This window comes from Hippichthys cyanospilos, chromosome 11 (assembly GCF_059441005.1).
Source record: "Hippichthys cyanospilos isolate Australia breed blue-spotted pipefish chromosome 11, RoL_Hcya_1.0, whole genome shotgun sequence".
Lineage (NCBI taxonomy): Eukaryota > Metazoa > Chordata > Actinopteri > Syngnathiformes > Syngnathidae > Hippichthys > Hippichthys cyanospilos.
In genome coordinates this window covers 459,820-484,292 of record NC_142379.1, presented here as the reverse complement: position 1 = coordinate 484,292, position 24,473 = coordinate 459,820, and the positions used below count along the sequence as shown (strand labels likewise).

At 46.9% G+C, this 24,473-nt stretch overlaps 2 protein-coding genes across 3 annotated transcripts; both read left to right on the top strand.

Moving 5' to 3' along the window:
- Positions 1 to 1,984: 1,984 nt before the first annotated feature.
- On the top strand, positions 1,985 to 17,924 carry c2cd3 (C2 domain containing 3 centriole elongation regulator). Of its 2 annotated transcripts, none has more exons than XM_088426893.1 (32): positions 1,985 to 2,214; positions 2,985 to 3,254; positions 3,748 to 3,905; positions 4,013 to 4,179; positions 4,253 to 4,329; positions 4,549 to 4,684; positions 5,246 to 5,386; positions 6,133 to 6,280; positions 6,351 to 6,460; positions 6,537 to 6,728; positions 7,039 to 7,154; positions 7,250 to 7,368; positions 7,687 to 7,812; positions 7,883 to 8,317; positions 8,951 to 9,102; positions 9,230 to 9,476; positions 9,744 to 9,903; positions 10,615 to 10,798; positions 10,861 to 11,033; positions 11,269 to 11,404; positions 11,472 to 11,740; positions 12,069 to 12,146; positions 12,226 to 12,831; positions 13,292 to 13,606; positions 13,987 to 14,125; positions 14,203 to 14,464; positions 14,902 to 15,032; positions 15,378 to 15,536; positions 15,782 to 15,936; positions 16,242 to 16,707; positions 17,082 to 17,178; positions 17,723 to 17,924. In XM_088426893.1, the coding sequence occupies exons 1-32, from the start codon at positions 2,049 to 2,051 to the stop codon at positions 17,864 to 17,866; spliced, it is 6,234 nt and encodes a 2,077-aa protein (XP_088283019.1). In that variant the 5' UTR covers positions 1,985 to 2,048; the 3' UTR covers positions 17,867 to 17,924. The 2 variants fall into 2 exon arrangements, with proteins under 2 accessions (XP_088283019.1, XP_088283018.1); XM_088426892.1 differs by having other exon boundaries at positions 1,986 to 2,214; positions 17,079 to 17,178.
- Positions 17,925 to 18,214: 290 nt separating this feature from the next.
- LOC148415360 (dicarboxylate carrier UCP2-like) lies at positions 18,215 to 23,282 on the top strand. The gene is made up of 6 exons (XM_088426895.1): positions 18,215 to 18,358; positions 18,714 to 18,921; positions 20,033 to 20,236; positions 21,058 to 21,159; positions 21,242 to 21,422; positions 21,851 to 23,282. Exons 1-6 carry the CDS (start codon positions 18,230 to 18,232, stop codon positions 21,963 to 21,965), a joined length of 939 nt encoding a protein of 312 aa, XP_088283021.1. The 5' UTR covers positions 18,215 to 18,229; the 3' UTR covers positions 21,966 to 23,282.
- The last annotated feature ends 1,191 nt before the right edge of the window (positions 23,283 to 24,473 follow it).

The following is a 24,473-nucleotide window of genomic DNA, read 5'->3' as shown; positions in this document are numbered from 1 at the left end:
GGGTTTAGCAGAATAAAACAGCCAGTAATCACACAACCATTGGTGTCAGAAAAGGGCGGCCCCACAAATTGCCGATGTTTTCCCAGGGCTTTGTTACAACATTAAGAAAAATATTGACACATCAGTTGGTGTCAGAAGTGGGATCCAGTGATTGAGCGGCCCAACAAACTGCCAAAACGTTAACTCTTGGCATTTCCCTGGGACTTTTTTCAATTTTTACAGCAATATAAAAACTGCTGTCACAACCATTGGTGTCAGAAGTGAGGTGCAGCGATTGACCAACTACCCCCGCAAATATATATGACAACTGTCATTGTTTTTTCTTGCTTTTCTTCAGTGGCATAGAAATCATTGTCCAAAGATTTGGTGTCAGAAATGGAATCCAGAGGCTGACATGCCCCGTATACATTTTCGGGATCTCAGAAGTTCAATTGAATTGTCTTTACCGTCATGTTTATTGTCATTATACTAGTTCAGTGAAATTTACAGTCAATCAATTTGGGTACCGCTCTGATGCATAAACCATTAGGAGATTAGGGCTGGTTCTTTATTCTATTCTTTTTTTTTTTTTTTCCGAAATGTCAGATTTTTTTACTACAACACCATTTTAAAATCTATGTATATTTTAACGCATGTAGTCACGTACCGTACTTTGTTTTTTGAAATATATTTATTTTCCACACACAAGTTGCAATTTGGCTTAGCCGGCTTTGGGAGAAGAGTAACCACGTTTTGGGCGGGCCCAAGGTCGGCCCAGGCCGGAAAGGGGTCGCCGTCTAGCCCGAAGCGGTTCTAACCGCTCCGCGTTCCGCCCGTGTCTCTTCTCTGCGGGTTAACCATCAACCCGCGGAGCTCTTAGCGCAGATGACATCGTCCTTGTCGGACATTGGAAATAGACTATGCGTGCGGCCTCCAGCTTGTTCATGTTTTTGGTGCGTGATATCAAAGGAAAAGCTTCCAATAAACACCGGGAGGCCGCTTCACCCTGTAGGTGTCAAATTGAGCCCATGTCGGGCTCATTTGCTGCCATCCAAAATTGGAAATATGGCCAATGTCGACATATTGAGAGCCCGATGTTTTGTCGTGCATTTCTCACGATTTTTTTCATGAATCCTTTCAACGGCAGCCCTCAATTCAGCAATTCAAAGGAAAGGGCTTTTCCAAATCAACTGCAGTGCTTGTTTCTGCCAACAGAGATCAGTAGATTCCCAAACATGACACAATTTCCCAGAAACCGGCCTTAAATGGCCACAAATGGCCCACAAAAGCACCATTTGAGCGTGACAAAAAATGTGCATACATTATCCTTAAGATCAAAGGGACAATGTGTAAGATTTAGACCGTTTTTCATTTAAAAATTGAATACATTATTAAACTTGCATAAATGTGTTGTTTAATGTCCAACAGTATGTTTTCAATATAATGGTAGGTCTAGTTATCTTGAAATGATTTTACATGGGGGGAGGATGCCATGTTTGTTCTTGTCGTTGTTGGATTTTTCTTTGTACTGTATTCAAGACAACAATATACACAAACTGTGTGTAACATCTATGGATGTATAGTCTACTAAAAGCATATAAATAATGAGAACTGGTAAAGGTGAGGTGATGAAGTTTAACAGAATATTTATTTTATTTTATTTTATTTTATTTTATTTTATTTTATTTTATTTTATTTTATTTTATACGCATACTTCTTTGCAAAACGACTAAATAGTCAAGTGTCGCCATCAGCTGGCTTTGGCGCAAAAAGCTCCCTGTTTGTGAACTTTATTTCCCATCATGCTTTGGTGCTGGCCCGTGAAAGTGGGGCCGCTTTTATGGCGACTAAATCCCGGATCGAATAGTCTGGACACAATCATAATGATAGTAATGGTAATAATAATAGTTGAAAATAATAATTTCGCCGGGGAAAAATCCGCAAAAGCCAAACGTCTGCCTGACCCCGACGGTGGTGAAACTACGTTTCCCGTCGTGCCCCAGTGAGCGGCAGCAGAGGCGGGATTGAAGTTGAGCTCAACACTTGGACACAACTGAGTTGAGTTGTGAATGTGTTTGGCATTTTCAACGACTGACTATTTACAACATGCTTCCGAACTCCAACGTCGGTGTCGTCTCCTCGTCGGCCGCTTTTGCTCGTTGCGTTCCTCGAGTGGTGTCATGAAGAGCCGAAGACAGGGCTCCGTCAAAGCCGCCGGGGGCACCAAGCAGAAAGGTAATAGTGTTTGTTGTTAGCCGCTTAGCTAGCTAAGTTTGCAAGTAGCTGTCAGGCTAGCGGCTGCTCAATACATCGCATTGATGTCAATAATACGCTTTTCACTTTTTCTTTGTTGTCGCTAGTACTATAATACTGCAGTGGCATCGTTCTAACAGAGAACGTCGTCGTAAAGGCAAGACACCTTTGAACTTACTAGATATATTTAAAAAAAAAAAAAAAGCAATATTGACGTCTTCGCCGAGTGATGTGCGCAACTACAAATTCGCCAAAAATGACAGATTCAATGGTGTGATCGCTTTCAAATTGTGGCATCCGCAGCATTTAGGAAGGGCGTACTCGCATCCATATCACCCCTTTGCACATTGGAAATAAACAGCAACTTCCGTACGATACACACTTTTCAAAACAAAAAGAGAATGACGACAAGTAAAGCCATCTGTGAAATGTGTCAATTCATGGAACAACTAATAAACGGAACTGAAAAGATCAATCAATGATCAATCAATCTAGCTTGAAAAAAGGGATAACAATATTACTCAAATATAAACATGTATAAGGGCACATCTTCTATCATGAAAATGACCGTTTGTACTTAAAATATCTTGTCTTTGTTTTGAATTGAGTATAAGTCTTAAAGTGTTTGAATATCATTGTCTTCTGTTCTTATTTATGTTCTCAACAAGTTCCCGGAATTGTGTTTGTATTTTTCTGTTTGTGATGGTCAGTGGCAAAAGTCTGGGCATCTGCTGATAGTTGCTGTTTTGCAGCCCCGTGCGAGGTTTGTGCTTCCACCAGCCTGCCGCCCCTCGTGGAAGGTGAGCTGCGCTGCTTCCTGCGGGTGACGGTGAGTCGCCTGCGCTGGAGCGTGGCCAGGCCTCCCCCGGCGACCCGGGTGCGTCTACGCTGGTGGGGGGAGTCGTCGGACGGCACGCACTTCAGCCCCCGGGATGATGCGCAGCCCTGGCGCGGGAGCCCCAAAACCACGGCGCGCTTCCCCGTGCGCTGCGGCCCCAAGCAGCTCACCTCCTATCTGGCGGGTAAGCCGCGGCCGGCCGTACGATTTATGCCCGGTAGTTGTTTTTTTTTTTTTTTTTTTTAATTTCATTTAATTCATTCATTTTTAAATGTATGTGTTATTTTGCGCGGCTCGGTGGAGGACTGGGTGTCAAACTCAAGGCCTGGGGCCAAATCAGGCCTGCAACGTCACTTGACCGAGTTTCAAAATTTTAACTTCTAAAGTCTAATTTTTGGTTTGTTTTGTTACAGAAACCTCAACACTAAATCAACAAAATCTTTTACTTTACTTTTGATTTCAAAACTACTAAGCCACAGGTGTTAACCTCAAGGCCCGGGGGCCAAATTTCATGCGGCCCGCAGTCAACAAAGCTTTATGCTCAAAACTACCGCGCCACAGGTGGTAAACTCAGGGTTGGAGACCTCTGATTGACTCAGCTCAAAGAGAGCTTGTTGGTGTTTTTAATTTCAGGGGCCCGGCCCTGACAGATGACCCATTTGCCGGCTTTTCAACAGATATGGGCAACTTGGTGCTGGAGGTTTTGAGCGAGCGAGATCACCTTCCCGTGGCGCGAGCTCAAGTGAGGGAGATCTGCCGTCTCTCCCAGTCTCAGCCCATCACCGGATGTCACACCCTGGTGTCACCCACCTCCAAGAAGCTCGGCCACTTGGAGGTGAGACGATGGCGGCGCTTTTGACCTTTGTGGAGTCGTTGCTGGTAAGCGGGTGACGGTCTGCGTTTCTTCCATTCTGACGAACCTCAACGATGCCCGCGCTGCAGGTTTCGCTCCATCTGGAGCCTGTGGCCGGCGCGCGGCGCAAGCGCAGCTTCTCCGCTCCCGCCACTGACTTCAGCAGCAACGTGGCTCAGGTGGCTTCGCTGGCCACCTTTGATGAACCTCCCGACGGCAACAAATCACACGAGGGTAGCGGTGGAGACGCCTTCAGGTTTGTCAAGCACGATTGTCCCACCCGCACCAGAAAAAGAAGAATGTGTGAACGAGCGCTCGTATTCTCAAAGCACGCAGACGGAGAAGTTGAAGTTGTCAGAAAATGCTGAACTCTCTGTGGATGGACCCAGAAATGACATCTTGTCAGGTACGCCACAAATGCCACGGTTCAAACAAAATACACCAGGAACGTTTAGGGCCACGCATTCAAACGCATTTGACGATAACAAGAGGAGAAAAAAAATGTTATTTGCGAAAATTTGTTTGGGGAGGTGAAAAGTAATCCTTCGACCAGAACAGTAGAACCCTAGTCCTATTTGGTGGCGGTCTCACCATTTTAACCCTTTTTTTTTTTGTTCTGCCTCAGTCATTTTGGAGCGCGGCAACAAGCTTCGTGACGCTATGGTTGCGTCGGCGTTGAAGAGCAACACTGATACCGGCCACCCGGTGCTCAAGGACCTCCAACTCCCTCTGCAGAGGGACAATGCCAGACCACCTCCCATGTGAGTGAGCCAGGCCCAAGGCCAGAGCATTTGCATATCTTCACTCCTTCCACACACCACAAACATTAAATATGACTTGACTTGAATTAAGTACCGCCATTATTTGTGGAGAGGTAAAGGCTGAGTCAGCCTGACTAAAAGAAATAAAAAATGAACTGGTGGGGGCTTTCCATGAATGAAATCTGTCAATTTCATATTTAGAATATATTAGCATAACGAGAGAAAATTCAAGATACGAAAGGCTACGTCGTCGGCATATAATATGAGACACCAGCGCTCGCGCCAACACGAATGGAATGTAATATTTTATCACAACCCTTCATGTCTACCTTAGTTGTAACAGTGTGGGATGCATTTTTCTAGTTTATTAATATGCCGGTTTGCCCACATACGAGATAATCGTTTTTTGCAGTGACGCTGACTGTGGTCTACCACTTTTCATCTTTATTCATTTCAACCACACTTCCCACCAACAATTTGAGCAACTTGAGCACATTTCTCAAGGCCTGCTGTGGCTGCAGCCTCAAATCAAGGCCTTTCCTTGACCGCTTATGACTTCAGGCCCCCCAAAGTGATCCCGGAGAACTGCGCGCACACCGATTCGGATGTCAAGCACGCAGGTGACGACGATGCCTGCGGAGACTGCGGCCTTGGTTGTTCTCCTGATATGGACCACAGAGCTGTGGATCTCCTCCTCGGCCGGTACGTGCACTTACCCTCCGAGTGCTTTTCAGGCCTTTATTTGGGGCTGAGATTGCCTCATGAATTGACATTAACAGGAATAAAATTGCAATTTACAAAACTGAATATTGCCTCAGTGAACTTTTAATATAATTCCGACTCTTTTGAATAACCATTCCAAATCTTTTGAATACTGATGTGATTTCCCAAATGTGACATCCGAACTCATGAACCCACCAAGAATTTAGAAAATTGGATGATTGGTTCAGGGGAGGGAGGAGTGGTTAGCATGTCCGCCTCAGCGTTCAGGAACCCCGAGTTCAAATCCGGCTGGCTCCGGCCTTCCTGTCAGGAGTTTGCATGTTCTCGCGTGGGTTCTCTCCGGCCTCTCCAAAAACATGCATGACGGGTGTATTGGACATACTGAATTATCCTTCGATTCGGTGTGATTGGCCCGATGAATGCGTTGTTCGTCTCTGCATGCCCTGCAATTGGCTGGCAACCAGTTGAGGGTGTCGCCCGCCTACTGCCTGAAGCCACCTGGGATAGGATGGAAGGATGGATGGTTCTGGAGAAAGATCTTTTTTTTGTGCGTGTGTGTATTGGAGGGGAAAAAAAACCTTTTGCGGAGCATTATACAGCCCAAAGAAAATCTCTTCACAAATGGCTTCAAATGAGAGTCAGCGCAGGTCGTCACCCCGTGAGCGTTTTGAAATTGCTAATAACCATTATGAAAGGCAGTGACTAAGTGTGTGCTTGGCGTTCAGGTTGAAGACGTCCCCGCCGCCTGTGTGGCATGGCGAGGGCTCCCTCCTCCAGTCTATTTCCAGTCACAGCAGCGTGAGTGGAGACAGTGAAGTTGGCGACCCGCAGTATGATGACAGCTTGCTAGAAAATCTCTTCTACAAAACCCCCGTCAGTAGTTGCCACCTGTAACAATCACATCAGACCAATGTCACCCTTGTAACACACGTTTGTGTTTCAGACATCAGATTTGAGGCCGGATGAGACGACGGGTGACATCCAAGGGCAGAACAAGAGCTCATCTGGGACAGAGAAAGAGTTGAGACAACCTCCGTCCAAGACGAGCCACAAGTGAGGCCAAAGGCAAAAAAAAATGTCTTTGAACTCAATATTTCTGCCATCCACATTGTTGCATTTTTTTGTCTAGTCCCGTCTCAGAGCTTCAAGGTGCCCTGACGACTGTGGACATTCCTCTGAGTCAGGAGCAGCTGACCTTTCTGAGTTTGATGCGATGGGCCAAAGTGAGCGTCGACTCCATGAGTGTGCCCGCGGGATGCGAGAGCTCCCCGCCCGGGAAAACCACCAGCAAATCCCCTGCCCTGTTACGCAGAAAAAAGTGGTAGGTGACCGGTAATAGGGCTTGACCTTGACCCCCCCCCCCAGAATTTTCATGCATGTGAATGTGACCCTGACCAGGGTCGTCTCTCCGCATAATGGCTTATTTATTAATTGAAGAATTTGTTCTTTTCATGGAACAAAAGGTTACTTATGCAAGTAATGGATTTCTCCTATTAGAAATAATAGAAACACCATTTAACAGCCGTCCTGAAAAACACAAATTATTCTCCCTATTTCTCACCGTATTGCAGTTTTTAAGTTGACTACCGTTGAATCTTATGGGTGAAAAATGAGGAGTTCTGTTCTTTCAGCACCTATTTTGTGGAGTACACCTTCCCCAAGACTTCCCCCTCCAGTCGACATGGACGAAGTGTGGTGCCAGGCATGGAGTTGAGCAGAGCTGTTTCCAGGAACGTCACAGAAGGAGGTAAATCGAGCTTTTCGGTGCTTGTCTGTGTTTTTTTTTTTTTCTTTCTTTTTTCTCCGTTTTCTATTTTTGGCTTCAATTTGTGTCTTCTGCAGTGGTGAACTTCCATCATCTCTCAGTGTTCCCCATCCACTTCAGCAAAACCACGATGGAAGTCTGGTGGTCAACCCATCTTCTTTTTCGAATTTACGCCCGAAAGAATGACCAAAAGAAAGTGAGTGTGTGACAACACAATGTTGATAATATTTTTAATACTCATACTAAAAGTAATAATAATGTCAATAATATTGATAATGCTGTTCAAGGGACGTAGTAAGAACTTCATAGATACAGCAAAATACAGATCTCTAGGGGGGAAAAATGATGAGATTTGTAGAGAAAAAAAAGACTGGACATTTTTTGGTATTTGGGAATTTTTTTAATTTTTACAACAAATAAAATATTCTATATGGTATTGGTTGGATTTGCAGTATAGGTGCTACGTGACCTGTAGCTTATTCAATAAAACAAAAGTGATTCTTTTTGCTTGCAGGCCGTTGTCATTGGAGAAGCCACTCATCCGCTGCAAAGTCTGCTGCAGAGCCAGCACCTCAGCCAGTCGCTCATGCTGCCGGTGCATGCTGTGGGGGGCTCTGTGCAGGAACTCTGTCTTCTCAGGGTAAAAATACCACATGTTGGATCGACTTGTGTTTGTGAAGAAAATGTGTTTCTGACCATTGCTTTTTTAGGTGCTGCTTGAGCTTTCGACCAATAAGAGAGCCTGTGAAGCGTCTGAAAAAAGAGAAGCCTCGTCATCACGCTCCACACACAGTCCTCCCAGAGAGTCCTGCGTCACTTCGCAATGCGTGGACTTTTGTCAGGAGGGCCACGCCGCTCGCGTCTCAGAAGACTTGGAGCCCAACGATCCCATTCAGCACTCCGTAGAGGCCCCGCCTTGGACTCATCTCGCAGAACCGGCGGCGTGCACGTCTCAACGTCCGGCGGAGGAAGACCCTGAGGTCTTGTTGCACACATTGCTGATGGTGCCAGACGGCAAGAACTTCAGCAGTGGCCCGGCGCAGGCCCTCAACGTGTACTTGAACTGTAAGCTCTTCTGGTGCGACGAGGTGGCCAGGTCTACGGTCAGCTGGGGAAGCGCCAACCCTACCTTCCATTTTGTCCAGGTATGGTGCGGCTTCATTTTCTGGGCATTTCAAGATGCAAAGATTCCAAATGGGGAACTCTCCATGGAAATGACGGAAATTAAGATGGAACGGTGCATGAAGTCTGCTTGTTTTAGGCAAGAACTCTATGCTGTGTGAAATAAGAAAACGTCCACAAAATAAAAGCTGAAACGTCTGACCTTACAAAGCTCTCGGGGAGTAAAGATGGGGGTCCACCGTAATTTGATTAATGACTAGGTTTTATTGATGCGTTTTGAGTGATTCAGAACCAAATGAAGTTTTGCAGGTGTAGTTACTTTTACTATGTTTTTATAATCGCTGGAAAGAAGGCTACACCATAGAGCGGGGCGTCAAACTCATTTTTACCCTGGGCCACATTGAAGTTACAGTCAGAGGAATGTCTGTGAAGTCAAACAAATTTGATTTGGGCCTCGAGTTTGACAACTGCGCCATCGAGACACTCAACATTTTCAAATACGCCGCACAGAATACTACATGGCGCAGCTGTTGGCACAGCTTCTGTAATGTCACAGCTCTGTAAATACCGAAATACGTGACGTGACCTTTCCCCCTGAGCTTTACGTACAGGAGCTCAGTTTTTGAACTTGTGTTTGGCACCGCTTGCTGCTGCAGGTCACCCCCGTGACTTTGACCGCACGCTTGCTGGAGCGGATGAGGAACAACGTGATGGTGATTGAGGTTTGGCAGAAGATGGGCGGCTCCAGCCACGAGAGACTGCTCGGCCTCGTTAAGCTGCCTCTACACCAGTTCTACATGTCCTACAGGCAAGTGTAGAGATTCTAGCTATGAGCGTCTTATACTTTGTCACGACTCGGTATCTGCGCCCGTTTTTACACTGCTCAGTGGCTATTAAAAAGCTCAAGCGTGATTGACTTCCCTTTTTTACGACAGGGATCCAAAGATCGCCCACCTCCTTCTGCAGGCGCAGTACCCCGTTTTAGGGGTGGACTGCTACATGCCAGTGGTGGACGTGTTTTCGGGCGGCTGCAGAGGAAGCGTCAGGGTGACGCTGGCGATGGGCCTGTGCGAGCAGGTGCTGGCCCTGCAGCGCGCCAGGGACGAGGAGTGCCATTCCCCGGGACGCCCGACCCTCAGACCGCCTCACCTGCTCGACCGCCAGCCCGCCGCGCCCGCCAAGGTGGCTAATTCCCTGCGTGCTTTACATCGCGTTTGCGAAATAAGAAAAAGACTGCAAATTTGGTCGTGCGGAGCCACAAACGTGCAGGGCACGTTCATTCGTAGGGCACGCTCTACCCAATTGACTTTCACAAATAATCAAGTGAAATCTCTCGGTTAGGACGATACATGAAAATAACTGTCTGAATTTCAATCGCGTCTATCTCCCCAATGTATTTATTTTTCCGTGTCTATTTACTCGCTTCCACTTTTTGCAATCACGTGACAGGCACGAGCGATGACCGAGCACGTGTTCACGATCGGGTTGGAAAAGGTGAGGGGCCTGAACCCGCCGCAGTCGACAGTGTGGGGAGAGGCCGACTGTTACATTCAGTACACTTTCCCGTGTCAAGAAATTGCTGACGTGGACAGCGCCCTCCATCAATATAGTAAGCACTTTTATTTATATGTATATTTATATGTGTACACTTTTTTTTCTAAACACCAGTAGACAAGCCGCCAGTAAAGCAAATGTGTGTATCTGTTCAAAAAACAGGCCAATTTATAGAGAAACTATGAAATTGAACTGAAACGACAGCTGTGCTCAAACGTAGATTTTGTAGTAGTTTTGTGTTAAAAATGTGAAAATGATGTATAAAAATTGTTTTTTGCTCAATTTCTGCAGCTGCGTCTTATATACCGGTGCAGCTTATATTTCGAAAAATGCAGTCATTTTGTGTTTGTGGAGTTAGGAATGACGCAGCAAAATTCACCTATTTTTCACCACCTTATGAGCTAGTGATACTGACACTGGCGCCTGAAAGGGACATCACAGTCGCTCGGGGTTCAGATAACCACCAATCACGCCACACCGGTTTACCGAGCTCAATCGGATTGGTCCGTTACCGGAGGCTTAAGCAAATGTCATTCGATAGCACATGGCAAGATGGCCGTCCCTGGACGTGCCGTACATAAAAACAGATGGATTTTGCTACCTCGTTGAAAATTGCGCAAATACAATATTAATCAGAATGCTTCTGCATATTGCCTAATATCGAAAAGAACATTATTGGGTTGATTAAGCCCTTCGAGCAAATCTTAATGTTCAAAGATTTTACGGTCATTTTACCCTTTTTTTCTACTGCTGCTTCCCTCGCCAGACACGAACCTGAAGCCTTTTCGTACCACCAGCACTCTGTGTGTGCCCGACCCGGTGTTTGGCCACATGGAGACGCACGCCCTCTTGGTTCCTGAAGGCGTTCCCGTTCAGAAGCTGCTCCTCAGCTCTTTTTCTTGCCAAGGTCTAAGTGGTGGCGGGGGCATCCATTTTGAAGTGTGGTGCAGGTATGTAGCCGTCAATCCAGAAAGAAACCGCAACACCAGTCGATTTGCTTACGTTCCCGCAGATATTATTATCCCAATGTACGAGACCTGCTGGTGGCCAAAGGAATCCTCCCCTTGTCCAAGCTTTGCGCAATGGTCACCATGCAGGGATGGCATCCCGACGAGGCCCGGACATTTTCGCTACCCTTGCTTCCAAGAGTGGATGGCCTTGCGGCTCATCAGCCTCTACCCTCCGGTCTGTCCGCTCAACCCAAGTCCTTTCTATCTCAAAGTATAGCAAAACAGACGTAGAGCAATGGTTGATATATCTTTGATAAGCGGAGACCGTTCTCTTTTTTGATTCCAACGTCTCGTTTTTCATATGCGAGTCACTGAGACTCGTTTTCTTTGTGCTAGGGTCACCGTTAGGTTTTTGCTATTGATGACAGGACTTGGATTGAAATGTGACCCTTGTGTATTTTGTGTATCAGGCCTCCTGGATGTGTGCATTCGCTACAAGTCCAGGCCAGTGAGAGCGGATGTGCCCGGTACCCGAGGAGCCGCCTCTTGTCTTGTCACCCTTGTGGTTCAAGTGCACAGGGCGTGCGGTTTGCAGGCAGCCGCCAGGTACAAGCCCTCATCCCCACGTTACCCAAAGCCAACCCCAAGCTTATTCCGCTTTTTGTTGTTGCAGAGTCGTAGCCCAGCAAGACAAAAGGATGGACTACTTTGCCACCGTGGGCGTCAACTCTTACGTGAGCGTCCACTTGTCCTTCTTGCCCGACGACGAGCCCACGTGCACCCGCGTGGTCGCCAGGAACTTCTGCCCCGAGTTTGAGCACCGTGCCGAGGTGCGCGCCGACACGCTCGTCCGCAAGAGCGGCGGCGAAACCTGCAGTCTGGCCGAGCAGCTGGCGCAAGCTTGGGCCGTCTTCACCGTCTGGAATAAAGACAGCCGCAAAGGTTTACTGCCACTCATCCAACTCATTCTTTATGACAGTTTTTCTTCTTGTTTGTTAGGTTCAGGCAACCTAGAACATTTAATAAACAACAAACCAGAAGGAAGACAACTAGCTTTTTCTCATGAGGAGAGCGGACGGGAACCTGCACCATATCAGATCTCTTTCCGGTCTACTGCACATCTTTTCCGCTCCTCATTCATTCATTTGGGTTTACCCTAGTTTACAAAAGCCATTGCTGCCCTTAAGGCTTGGGGGAGACATACGAGTGCAAATGCTGTTTCTCATTCTGTGCCACTATAAATGGACTGACTTGGTCTTTTTCTGTTCAGGCGTTACATCTAAGCCTCTGGATGTGATGTTGGGCACAGTGAAATTCCCGCTGGCAGACCTCCTCCGAAAAACAACAGGTGTGCTTCTCTTTCTGGTAATTGTTAGCTAAATACATTCAATGAACAAAATCATAGAAAATTAGCACCGTTTGTTTAGGTATTTCCGGCTGGTTCGGCCTCTCCGCGCCCTCTCACAGTCAGCACACGTTAGTCGGAGGCTTGGAGATCTCGCTGGGCTTCGCCCACCACTCTGAGCGCGAGCGGCTCATTCAGGCCGCTCAGGATTTGGGCTGGGATCCGACCCAGGACCGGGTGGACTGTGACGCCCTGGGCGCCTGGGAGCAGAGCGCAAGGAAGTTATGCCTGACCTTGTCCATGCCCAGAGCCTGGTTACCGCTCCGCTGCCTGCTCCTGCCGGGCAACGCAGCCCTGGAGCGCTCCACCTACTGTTACCTCCGTTACAAGTTCTACGAGCTCGAGGCGTTCTGCTCGCACATGAAGCATCCGTGCGTCGCTGACCTGGAGGACGAGAGCGGGTGCGGCCGGGCCACCGTCACCTTCCAGGGGAGTCGCGCCGTGGAGCTGATGAGCTCCCAGCCGCTCATGTGGTACCTTCGAGAGGAGCGGTTGGAGATACAGGTGTGGGTGGCTTTCCAGAAAGACAAAAGCCAGAGGCCCCGGGACACGGACCGCCTGCTGGGCTCCGCCTTCGTCGATATGTCCTCGCTCGCCAAAGCTCACCGGCAGAAGTTGACTCTCAGCGGTAAGAAATGATCAGCAAGCAAGTGAGGAATCTTTCTCTTTAAGTATTGATTGTTACTGTTTTTTTTGTTTATTTGTTTTTTTAAATAGCTGTTTTTTTTCCCCCCAAAATGAAAATTCTTAGAAACGCACACTTTTCTAGCCTTGGTATGTATGTTTTTATATTATACACACACACAAGTATGAATAGGTTGATGACACAGAACGAGGCATTAAAAGTTGACATATATTTGACCATTTTATGGGCCTCTCAAAGTAGAAATATATTTATATGAGCCTTTGAAAGTCAGCTCAAGTTGTGTGATAATAAGGCCAGGTTAGTTAAAAAAATGGCTGGACTATTAGAAAACCTTGGAAAATGACGCCTTTGGTGAGACAGTCATTTCAGTAGTAGGAAAATGTCCTCTGCCTTTAGCGTTTGTTTTTGCACAGTCAGATCGATATTTGTTTCCATTTGTTAGGCGTGTATCCGCTGTTCAGGCGCTCGGCGGCAGACCTGCAGGGCGCAGCTCTGCGAGTGCACATCTGCCTGAGCGCCGGCTGCGCTCAGTTCACCGCTGAAAACCACACGGCCGAGTCCGACAGCCAGGACGAGACTTTAGTGGAGGAAGCGCGGGCGCCTACGTGCACGCCTCCTCTCCCGCCGCCTCAAACGACGGAAAACCAAGGCGCTGCTCAAGATGTTGTCTTGACGCAACCACCCACCGTAATGAGCGATGACGAATCCTTCCCGGTCATGCTTGCTGTGCACATGGCCAAGAACCTCAGTCTAAATGGTGAGTAGGAGTAATGCATTACAAAAGCAATCTAATTACTCTGATGCATTACGTTTTAATGTAACGCGGTAAGTGTGAGGCATTACACAGAAAATACAATATTTTACTTGGTCATATTTTACGTGGTCAGTTACAAGAGTGTAAGTGTCCAGAGTTTGTTTTTATACAACGTCGGAGCATTTGTTTTAGTGACTTTCAGCTTTATAAAGCCAGGGTATTCAGTTTCATTGTGTTGTTACCGTATATGTCTTCAATACAGTTCTGTTATATCTTTCAGCACATTACAAGAAACTCTTAAGTCAAGGAGCCACTGTCTTTTCATCCCTTTTAACATGATAGTTTGATTGCGTTACGCTTGAATGATGAGGCCTCTCTTGTAGGCTCCCCGGTGTCCGACAGTGGCGAAGGGACGCTGCGCTGCTACGTCTCGTACATCGCCGCCGACTCAGCGGAGCCCGTCTCCACGTCCGCGGTGGCCGACACAAACTGCCCCGTGTGGGAGCATCAGCGCGACTGCAGGTGGATGTCATTTTCAAGTGACCCCGTAATCGTCACAGCAGGGCCGCATTACCCTGCTTTTATATTTGATTGGTCAGGCTTTCCAAGGAGCTCCTACTTGACCCACAGCAGAGCTTGGTTTTCAAAGTGTGGCACAAAGGCGCCGACCGAGCGGACCAAGTGCTGGGCGTGGCCTCCGTGGACCTCACCCCATTGCTGTGCGGCCTGCAGTCGCTGTGCGGCTGGTACAACGTTAGCGACTTCAGCGGCCACTGCCACGGTCAGCTCAAAATTACCGTCAAGCCGCTCAAGTGGGTACAAGACCTCCGCGGGCAGAGGAAAGCCGTCGCGGATGCCGAGGTAAGACTACTAATGCTAATTAAGGATGCTTTAAAAAAAAAAACAACAACAACAACAATTTAGGATTACAGTGACGTTGCATTATACGGCGCCTGTTATGGCGGTTCCATCTTTAGCGGTTAGTAGCAGCGAGCAACTGTATTAATGCGGCTTCCAGCACGCAAGTATAGGCTGGTGACACCACCTGTCAGATGACTTTTTTCAAAGGCGGCAGATGTCAATGACTAAAGTGAGCTGTTTCTATCGATCACTTATGAACAAAGCAGGCTTATTCAAATGTTTCCTTTTAGCCAGCAATAATCGATACTTGATGTCACTCGGTGAAAAATGCATTTATTATGAAGTGGAAAGTACTTGATAGCAGCTACTTGAGTCTGGTTCGAAAAGGCTAAAGAGCTTCCTCGTAAGCCACTGTAATTCATGTGTTCTCTTCACAGGCTTCATCCCTGGTTGCGCCTCGCAGTTACCAGACCGCAACCACCTACAGCAACTTCCCCTCTCAAATCAGTCGATACCCCGAGCAGCGCATCACTTCACCCGACCAAATGGACCACCTCCTTCCCAAAATGTTTGTACTGTTGCATTTGGGTATTTACATTTGCACATCGTCTTGGCATTTCACATCAAAGATGCATCCGGCGGATCGCAACAACATAATAAAGCGTTTGTTATTGCCATGGCATAGCGTGTGAAAGAACAAAAAAAGACAAAAACATGCAATATTTTTGCTTTCTTTTCTATACGGTTCTCTCAAATAGGAATTTCTGTGAAATTACTTGTTCAAAGTGAAGTTCAGTGTTGTTCATCAAATATCGTTCCTTATTTGTAAATAATCCATGTAAATAATATGCATATACAATCAACAAATGCACTGGGGATTATGTGAAGCACTAGTTGCCATTCCTTTGACTAGCTCCGCGCCCAATGAGAACGAGCGCCACCACGAGCACATGCAAAAGGTGCGGCTTCATCATCAGAGCCTTCAGGAACAAGCCGGCGTTCGCTCGCTCTGCGACTGCAGCAGTGATGGCAATGTCGCCTCCTCCAGCTCGCTGATCTTCTCTACTATCAGGTAGCTTAGCATTTTGTTTTCTCTTGGCCTGCACTGTAGTGGAGAAGAAGAAGATGATGATGGTGTTGTTGCTTTTTTCATCCTGCAACGCTCTTATCATTTACACAATCAATTCTACTCTTTTAATCGCAACGCGTGTCTCTGCTGCTCACATAATACTACTGTATGTGCAAAGGATATGTTGTGCAGCCACACTCCTCATTTCCCCCAAGAGGTGAAATTAAACCCAGCGTCTGGACCCACAGGAAGATAGTAAGCGAGCAGGACAACATCCAGAGATACTTCAGCAGCAAGATAGCGCCGCCGGCCTTCCCGCCTGCCGCAGAAGCAGACGAGCAGAAGCGAGCCCAAAGAGACTCGCGACAGCAGCAGCAGCGGTCGCCTGGCGATGTCCCCGATGGTGAGCCTCGATTGAGCACTAGTCGTCCTTTCCGACTGGAGTCAGCGGATCTTTAACTCTGACCTTTAACTCAGGTCTGAAAAGCTGATTGATAAAAATATGCTTGAATTTTAAATAACGTGTTGAAGTTTGCTTTATTTAAATTTCAAACTATTAACATTGATATATCCCTTTTACTTAAGAAAAATATTGACTCCAAATATTGGTTATTGACGTCTTTGGCTACTGATAATCAGTATGTGTATTGGTTCTGGGGAGGGACTGATTGGTCTCCCTGACATTTTCATTTTCTTTTTGAATTGAAGGTCAACGCCTGGAAGCCGTTTCCTCCATCCTCGCCGCCGGATCAGCCAAAGTCAACCAGGCCGACCTGATCCCCGACCCACGTGCTGCTTCTTCTCACAGGTCCCCATCTACAACATCTCAGTCTGAGGCAGAAGGCGGCGGGGAAGACGAGGACGCCGGAGCCTCTGATAACCGCGAAGAATGTAAATCGCGGGGCAGCAGTGAGGAAGAGGATTACGAAGAAGTGGTCGTGGAGCCCAAACGTTTGAATGAGATGTCCGTTTGCGCCGATCGGAGCGGTCGGTGGAATAGCGTCCTGTCGGATCGGCACAGCCGGGACGCTCGGAACGAGAGTCCGACAAAATGCGACGGGGAATGGGAAATCGACGCTCGGGGTCCCCGAGGCGACTGCTTTGAGAAGTCATCGGAAGAAGCGTCCGTCTCTCAGAGCGATGACAGCGACGACCCGGCGCCAGAGGAGCAAGTGTATCCTTCCTTGCTACTTTTCAGCACATCTATCTATAGTACCTACCTTGACCGGATTGTGGAGTATTTGTTCTACTGCTCATCTTTTGTAAACTCTGTGTTTATATCCATAAATTACATATTTGTTGCACCTTGCATTGGTGGGCAACTCGCTCCAGCAAGTGAGCCAGGGCAAGACCGTTGAGTCGCCGGCTCAAATATCGACTCTAAGAAAAGCACGCTGATGGTCCGCGGGCCAAAGTTTGGACACCCCTGGTATACAGTACCCTGTTTAATGGAGCCGGGCCTGAGTAGGGAACGTTTTTGTCTCGCCGTTTGTTCATGTCCGACTCCATCTGGTGTTTCTTTTTTTTGTTTAACTTTTGACTCAGAAGAGCCCTTCCCAACTTTTTCCTGCCGTCTCAGCAGCTGGAGGCCTCGCTGAGAGTGCTACGCTTGGCGCCCTCCTTCTCCAATTCAACCAGCGACACTGTGAGTGTGAAATGAATTTTGTTGCGTTTAATCTGAGCTACGTGGCCAAAAGGTGTACAGAAGGTAGCGTGCAAAAATGGGTGCCGATTCGGTCACCCGTGAAGTGATCCAACCTGTAGATTTCTCGTCTCTACCCCAGTAATGGTGACCTGAGGCCACAATGCCGTCAAAGCAGGGGTTCCGCTTTTAGATCGTGTTCAACTATTTAGAACCCCCCCCCCCCCCCCCCCCCCCCCCCTGCTCCACGAAGAGCAAAACACCCCCTCTCTCGCTCTTAACCGCAGCTGAGGGTGTCCCCCACCTCCTGCCCATAGACTGTGATAGGCACCAGCAAGCCAGCGACCCCGCTGGGGATAAGCAGCTATTGGGTGATGGATGGTTATTTTATGCCCGAAGGAGAGTAGCCATTGTTGTTTTTGAAGTAATGCGCGATTTAAATAACAATTTTCACGTTTGAACTAAACCTGAAACTGGATCAGTGGATCCAATTTTTTTGTATCCCAAAAATAGAAGTGGACATGTTCTTTTTTTGGCCTGTTGACAGGAGCACGGCGGGACTCCGCCTCACATTCCTCGCAGGGGTTCCCGACGCTGCCCCGACATGTCACCCACTTCCAGGAAGAGACAGACGGAAAGATTTGCCAGAATATGCGCCACTCGCATGGACGATGACAATGACGACAGCTAGCGTGCGGCGCGGCGTTTTGATGCGTTCAAATGAGGGCTGGGGGCTGGGGGTGGGGGGCTTCTGTAAAGTAAGTGTGATCGTTTGTATTTTTCTAAATAAATGTTTGCCATCCATTAGTCTTGTCGCCCTTGACGTTCCACAAATTTGAAGTCAAATAGTCGCGCAGGTGACGCGGCTCATTTGCGCGGGGCGTGTTTGCATGCCTGTCTGGCGGCTGCACAGGCGCATACATGACGCTCTCGTCTTCCTGCGCTCGGCTCGCCAAGGCCGTTTCCTCCCCGCAAACACCCAAAGCGGTTTCCGTGCAACTCCGCGAGGCGCCCGGTCGTTTTCGCGCTTGAAGGGCGGGTTGAGCCTTCGGCCATGGTCGGCGGAGGAGCTTCTGCCGAGCCCGACCCGTCGGTGCCAATCAAGATCTTCTCGGCGGGGGCGGCCGGCTGCGTGGCGGACCTGGTCACCTTCCCGTTGGACACGGCCAAAGTCAGGCTGCAGGTGAGCGAGACTTTGTTTGCATATTTGCCACTCTGCAATAATTGGCCTGAAGAAAAATGGCCTTCCTCCTAAGCTGAAAATCATTCAAATTGCCTTTTTGTAATCTTAGGAGAAAAAATGTCAGTTTGAGCCAAGAAATCCCAGGAAGGAAATGCAAAATTTAATATCTTGAAAAATAAGTGAAGCATTCTTTTTTTCTACACAAAATATATTTCCTTTTTCAACAAAAATGGAATATTTTTCTTCTTGTTTGTTCAAATAGACATTTTGTAGAGCACACCCTCACTTAGTCCATGTTGCTCGGCCGATGCAAGGTGGGGCACGTTGTCTCATTTGCATTTTTTTTTTTGTTTAGATTCAAGGCGAAGCCAAGCCCTTGGTGAGGGGCCAGAGGGCCAAGTATCGAGGCGTGCTGGGCACCATCTTCACCATCGCGAGGAGCGAGGGTCCCAGGAGCCTCTACAACGGCCTGGTGGCCGGCCTGCACAGACAGATGTGCTTCGCCTCGGTGCGGGTGGGCCTCTACGACACCATGAAGCGCTTCTACAGCCGGGGCTCGGAGAGTAAGTGCGCCCCTTGTGGCCGATTTAGCAAGCCTTTCAATGACTTCATTGAGTGGCTTAGCCTGACTCCCATCATGCAAACGTCTCGATATGCATTGTGGGACTCGTAGTTGACAAAAGGCTTGGGTCCAAGAACGAAATGTTGCAGGAAAGCTTTTGTTTTGCTGCAGGGAAGCCTTTTATTTCATGCAACGCATAACATTATATCCGCATATTGCTGTCTGTGAAATCTGCAGTATTGAATAGCTGTTAATGTTTTTTTTTTTCCACAAAATGAAAAATCTTCTAAACGAAACAGCCTTGGAATATATATAAGTAAATATACATATTTACGGATAGGGATTAAGCCACTGAACATTTTAAAGCAGATGAAAATAAAAGTCTGTTTTCATATGATGATGTTATGAGCCTTTCAAAGTCAGTCCAAGCTGGGTGATAATAAGGCCTGGTTTAGTGAACACCCGGGGGTTAATTGCGCATTCCGCCATGCCTTTCTGCTGCAAGGCTTTTTCAGTGGAACTAACTCAAAGCGTTGACCCTGAAGGAATGTCAAGTTATGTCAACCTTGAGAAAAAATGTATTGACAGTTCTTGCTAGTCAGCTCTGGCTGACTGGGGAGAATACAAACATTTGCAATGAGGGTTGTTCGGATAATTTTCTATATGTTATCCCATATTTATTTACTGCATAGAAAACAAAGTATTTTAGTAGATTAGTATGGATGATTTTTTTCTTGTTACTGGTGCCATGACCCAACAAATCGGAGTCGTTCTTGATGTTCCTGGGAAAGCATGGACTCGTAAACTGCATCCCTCACTAGCACAAACTGATTGTTTACATTGTTGACAAATGTATTCCCCAACGTTCCTCCGCGGCTCATCTCCTGGAAAATTGCGTCACTAGGGACAACGCACGCGCGTATTAAACGTCTCAAAGTTAAAAGAGATTAGTCAGTGCGACACAGTTTAGCAATGTGTTGCTTCTTGTTCTTGTTAGTTTGCTCTTAATTTGAAAGTAAAAATGGAAGTGTTCCCGTTCCTGCGTTAAAAGCATTCAATAAGATTTGCTGATAACTGCGGCATCCCTAACGTGGGGCCTACTTGTTTAAAAGACGCCAGCATCGCGGCGCGACTGCTGGCGGGCTGCACCACGGGGGCCATGGCGGTGGCGGCGGCCCAGCCCACCGACGTGGTGAAAGTCCGCTTCCAGGCGCAGGTGCGCGTGGCCCGGGGCGGCTCGGCCAGCAGGTACAGCAGCACCTTGGACGCCTACAGGACCATTGCCAGGGACGAGGGGCTGCGAGGCCTGTGGAAAGGTAAAGCCGGCTTGACCTGAAATCTCGCGCACGCGATATAAACTGTGGACAAAACTTTTGGGACGCGTCCCAACTTTACACCCAGCACGCAGGTTATTGCCTAAAAGGTTTGCAGGATTTAAATGAAGAAACCCCTGCATATAGTTGAACCGAAACACTTAATTTGTTGTTGTACGTCATACAGTAGGTGTCAAACTGCAGTCCTGGAAGGCCGGTATCCTGCATGTTTTCTCTCCCCAAAACACCTCATTCAAATGATTAGCTTATCAGCAAGCTCTGCAAGAGTTTGAAAATGGTCCTAATCATTTGAATCGGGTGTGTTTAGAAGAGAGAAGGATTCCGGGCCCCAAGGACATGACGCAAGTGAAGAATTTTTCGCCCGACAGATTGAAATTGGAGGTAGCTCGTTGGAGCGGTGGATAGCACGTTCACCTCACAGTTCTGTGAACCTAGCTGAAATCCACCTCGCTCTGGCCTTCCTGTGCGAAGTTTGCATGTTCTCCCTGAGCCCACGTGGGTTCTCTCCGGGCACTCTGGCTTCCTCACACACTCCAAAAAACATGCATGGCAGGTGTATTGGACACACTAAAATTGTCCTTAGGTGTAATTGGGTGCATGAATGGTTGTCCCTTTCTTTGCGCTGGCAACCAGTTCAGGGTGTCCTACTCTCTACTGAGGAGAAGCGGCTATAGAAGGTGGATGAATGGATAGGTTGTTGGTTGGTTATTGTTTTTTTTTTTGAAGTTTGTTTGTCGGTCGGTTGGTTGGTTGGTTTGTTTCCCGCGGCACACTGGATGAACGGGCCCGATGAACTTGTGCAGGCTGCCTGCCAAACATCGCTCGCAACGCCATCGTGAATTGTTGCGAGATGGTCACCTACGACATCATCAAGGAGCGCATCCTCCAGTACGAGCTGATGACAGGCAAGTAGTAAGCGGTAGCGGCCAATGTCAAAAGCGCATATGTAGCGCATCTGCTGTCTGACCTTTACGCATTTGGCCCCAGACAACATGCCTTGCCACTTCACGGCCGCCTTCGCCGCCGGCTTCTGCACCACCGTGGTGGCGTCTCCGGTGGACGTGATCAAGACGCGCTACATGAACTCGGTGCCGGGCCAATATGGCGGCGCCATCAACTGCGCCTTCACCATGCTGCTCAAAGAGGGGGCCACCGCCTTCTATAAGGGGTACGTGCTGGATCTCTTGACTGCATTCATACTGTAGTTTTTTTTTTTTCCGGAGTTGGGCGAGTTGATGCACCTGCAAACTTAAAATCTTACCTCGCAAAGAAAAGTTGCTGAGCCTGGTGGTCGGGGGCCAACAGGGAAAAGATTCCTCTTAACTTACTACTTTATCCCGCCAGATGTTTTTATTCTCACAAAACGCTTGTTTTGGGCACGTCTTCCTGCCAACAACAGAAGAATGTTAGAAACCACCTATCTTTATTTAACGAAGCTAATAATAATAATTGCTCATAACCAAAGAACTGATGAAGCTAGAAACCGCCTTTGTTATTCAAAGAAGTGACTACTGGTTCTTTTGTTAAGTTTGGCACATATATTGTCACTGTAGTTAGTTGTAAATAAGTCATTTTGTTTTGTTTTTTTTGGTATAGATTCATGGCCTCCTTCCTGCGCTTGGGCTCGTGGAACATCGTTATGTTCATGAGCTACGAGCAAATAAAAAGAGGTGCGACAAGACTGCAGAAGTCCTTGGAGTCTCCCTTCTAACCCGTCTGGCAGGTTGTGGCTTTGCATCATAAAAGTTCTTCAGGAGGCGGCTCAAGCAAATTCCCTAGTGGCTCGCCGTGACCTTCTTGGATTCGGCACTCCAAACCTTTATGAACTGGGGAGTACACGCATATTTGGGCGTATTCATTTCCACTCTTTTTCGCATCAAATTGTTTAGTTGAAAGGTCTTTATTTTTCCTGAACTTTGTATTACTTTTTCTCATTAAAAGATGAGTAATATAGCGGATTTTTCGCACTACGGGACGCAACTTTTTTCTTATGATTTGAGCCCTGCGGCTCCTGTGTTGCTGATCGGCATGCAATTAATTTTATTTGATTTTTTCTTAACTCCCATTTACCATCTTTCCTGTGTAAATATCTGACGATACGAGCTCCGACTTAACGTCCGCTGCGGCTTATAGTCTGAAAAATGCGGTATATACGGCAAATACGTATATATAATTGTGGTTCCAGTATTAATAGTGACAACAGCTAGGCATCCTTGCACAAAAAAAAAAAAGCTGAAGAAAAGCTAAATGTACTTGAGTGATGCGTTGAGGTAGTTGTCGCTGGGATGAAGTTTTATTGGCTGGGAAGGTTCCGTTGTGCTCTCGGAGTCAAATGGCTCTAGACTTGTTTTGTGTTACTTGTACTTATCTTCCATTGTGAGGGTTTACCGTTCTTCATAGCGTGAAGCTGGTGCTAGCAGAAGAACGTGGGAGAGTTAAGTGCTCCTTCTCATGATCGTGTTCTTTATTTGCTACTCTCAGCTGAGATTTTTGGCTTTTGTTTGCCGTTTAAGGGTCAGGGTGCAAAGATTTCATCGGGGTCTGTTCAAATTCATATTCTCGTTGCGTTTTGTGATCCGTACGCATCACTTGGATTCAGCTGTCAAGCACGGGTGGATGAAGAAAGGAGCTTTTAGCGAGGCGCTCCGAAGCTTGAGGCATGCCTGGCCTCCGTATTCGCGCCCCCGCTAGGGCTGCTGGGAAAAAAAGTTAGCAGAGCGAGAAAGCAGACCACACCAGATTGTTACTGCACAAATGTGCTTTTTGTCACCGCAGACTGGTCAAGGCTCGCGATTCCTATTTTGGATTTGCTTTGGAAAGGGCCGTCGTCATACTTTGTCTCTCAAAGCCGACTCGTCTTTGCTCCCTGACTTTTCATTTTGCTTTGAAACTCGTTGTTGACGTATGCTGTTTTTCGAGTCGGAATGTACCTTTTCCTGCTTTCTCTCTCTCTCTCTCTACTGAAGTTTGCCTTCTTGTTTGCGCCACAAATAAACAAACTTTCACTTTCTAGTTCAAGTCCCCTAAAGTGGTTGTCTTCCATCAGCGACGCTTTCCCAAAGTTGAGCGCGACGAGCTCCGTTTCCCGCCGATCTCGTTTTTCAGGACGGTTTTCATTGCGCGCCGCGACGCATTTGTTCAGGCAAAACGCCCCGAGCTCCCCGGGGAAGACGCGGAGCCGACCCGTTCGTGAAACGTGCCGATGTTTCGCCTTGCGTCGGTTAGACCGAAAAAGCTGATTTTGATCGGTTGCGGTCACGGCTTTTAGGATTTTTAGTAGGGATAGACCATACGTGGGGTCATCGCCGGAGCATGAATGCATATTTCAAGCCACAAATATGCGGGGGCAAAAAAAACTCCACAAATGCGTAACGGGAGCCACAAATGAACCCACGCCAAAAATCAATCTATATAAAACCACAAGGTACTATCTGTTCTTTTTTTTCTTTTTTTTTTTTTTATCAGAGATTCAGATAAAATTGGTAACATCTTTTTTGTGTTGTTTGAAATTTAAACAAGCATGAGTCAAATTTAAACAGTTTTGAAATGTTTAAAGTTGAATATATAGAGATTTAAGTTTATGGAAATTTTGAAGACTGATAGATCTTTTTTTTTTTTTTTTTTTTTTTTAGAATTTAGCAACAGACAAGTGAATTGTAAAAAAAAAAAAAAAAACAGGCAAACTTGAAAACTTTCAAACTTGTTATTTATTTGTAATTGTGACACCAATATTTTTCCTTTTACTGAAAATGATAAACGGCTTGGCCACGGACCTCCCTGCTTATTAATCATTCAATTCCAGGCACGTACTTTTTTACGAGTCCAGACATTTAATCCCAGATACTTAAGTATGGATTTAATACTGAAGTACCTGCAAATGAATGTCCTTAATGAACTTAAGTGGCGACTGAATACTTAGGTATCTGAGATGTGAAAAATGAAAATACGTGCCTGGCATCAAATGAGTTCATCGGTGTCGACTCAAGACAAAACCATGTTGGTCTACGTCAAGACTGAAGTAGGGGAGGGTGACTACTGATAGCAGCTTTTGATCCAATATTTGGCTTTATTTTATGGTATCGACTGGTATCAAACGCGCCGGATAACAGCCACCGATACATATGGCAAAAAAAATATGATTAAATTTATTATAAAAATATAATAAATAAAAATAAATAAAAAAATATAATAAATGTTTGTAAAGTTAATTTTATTCATA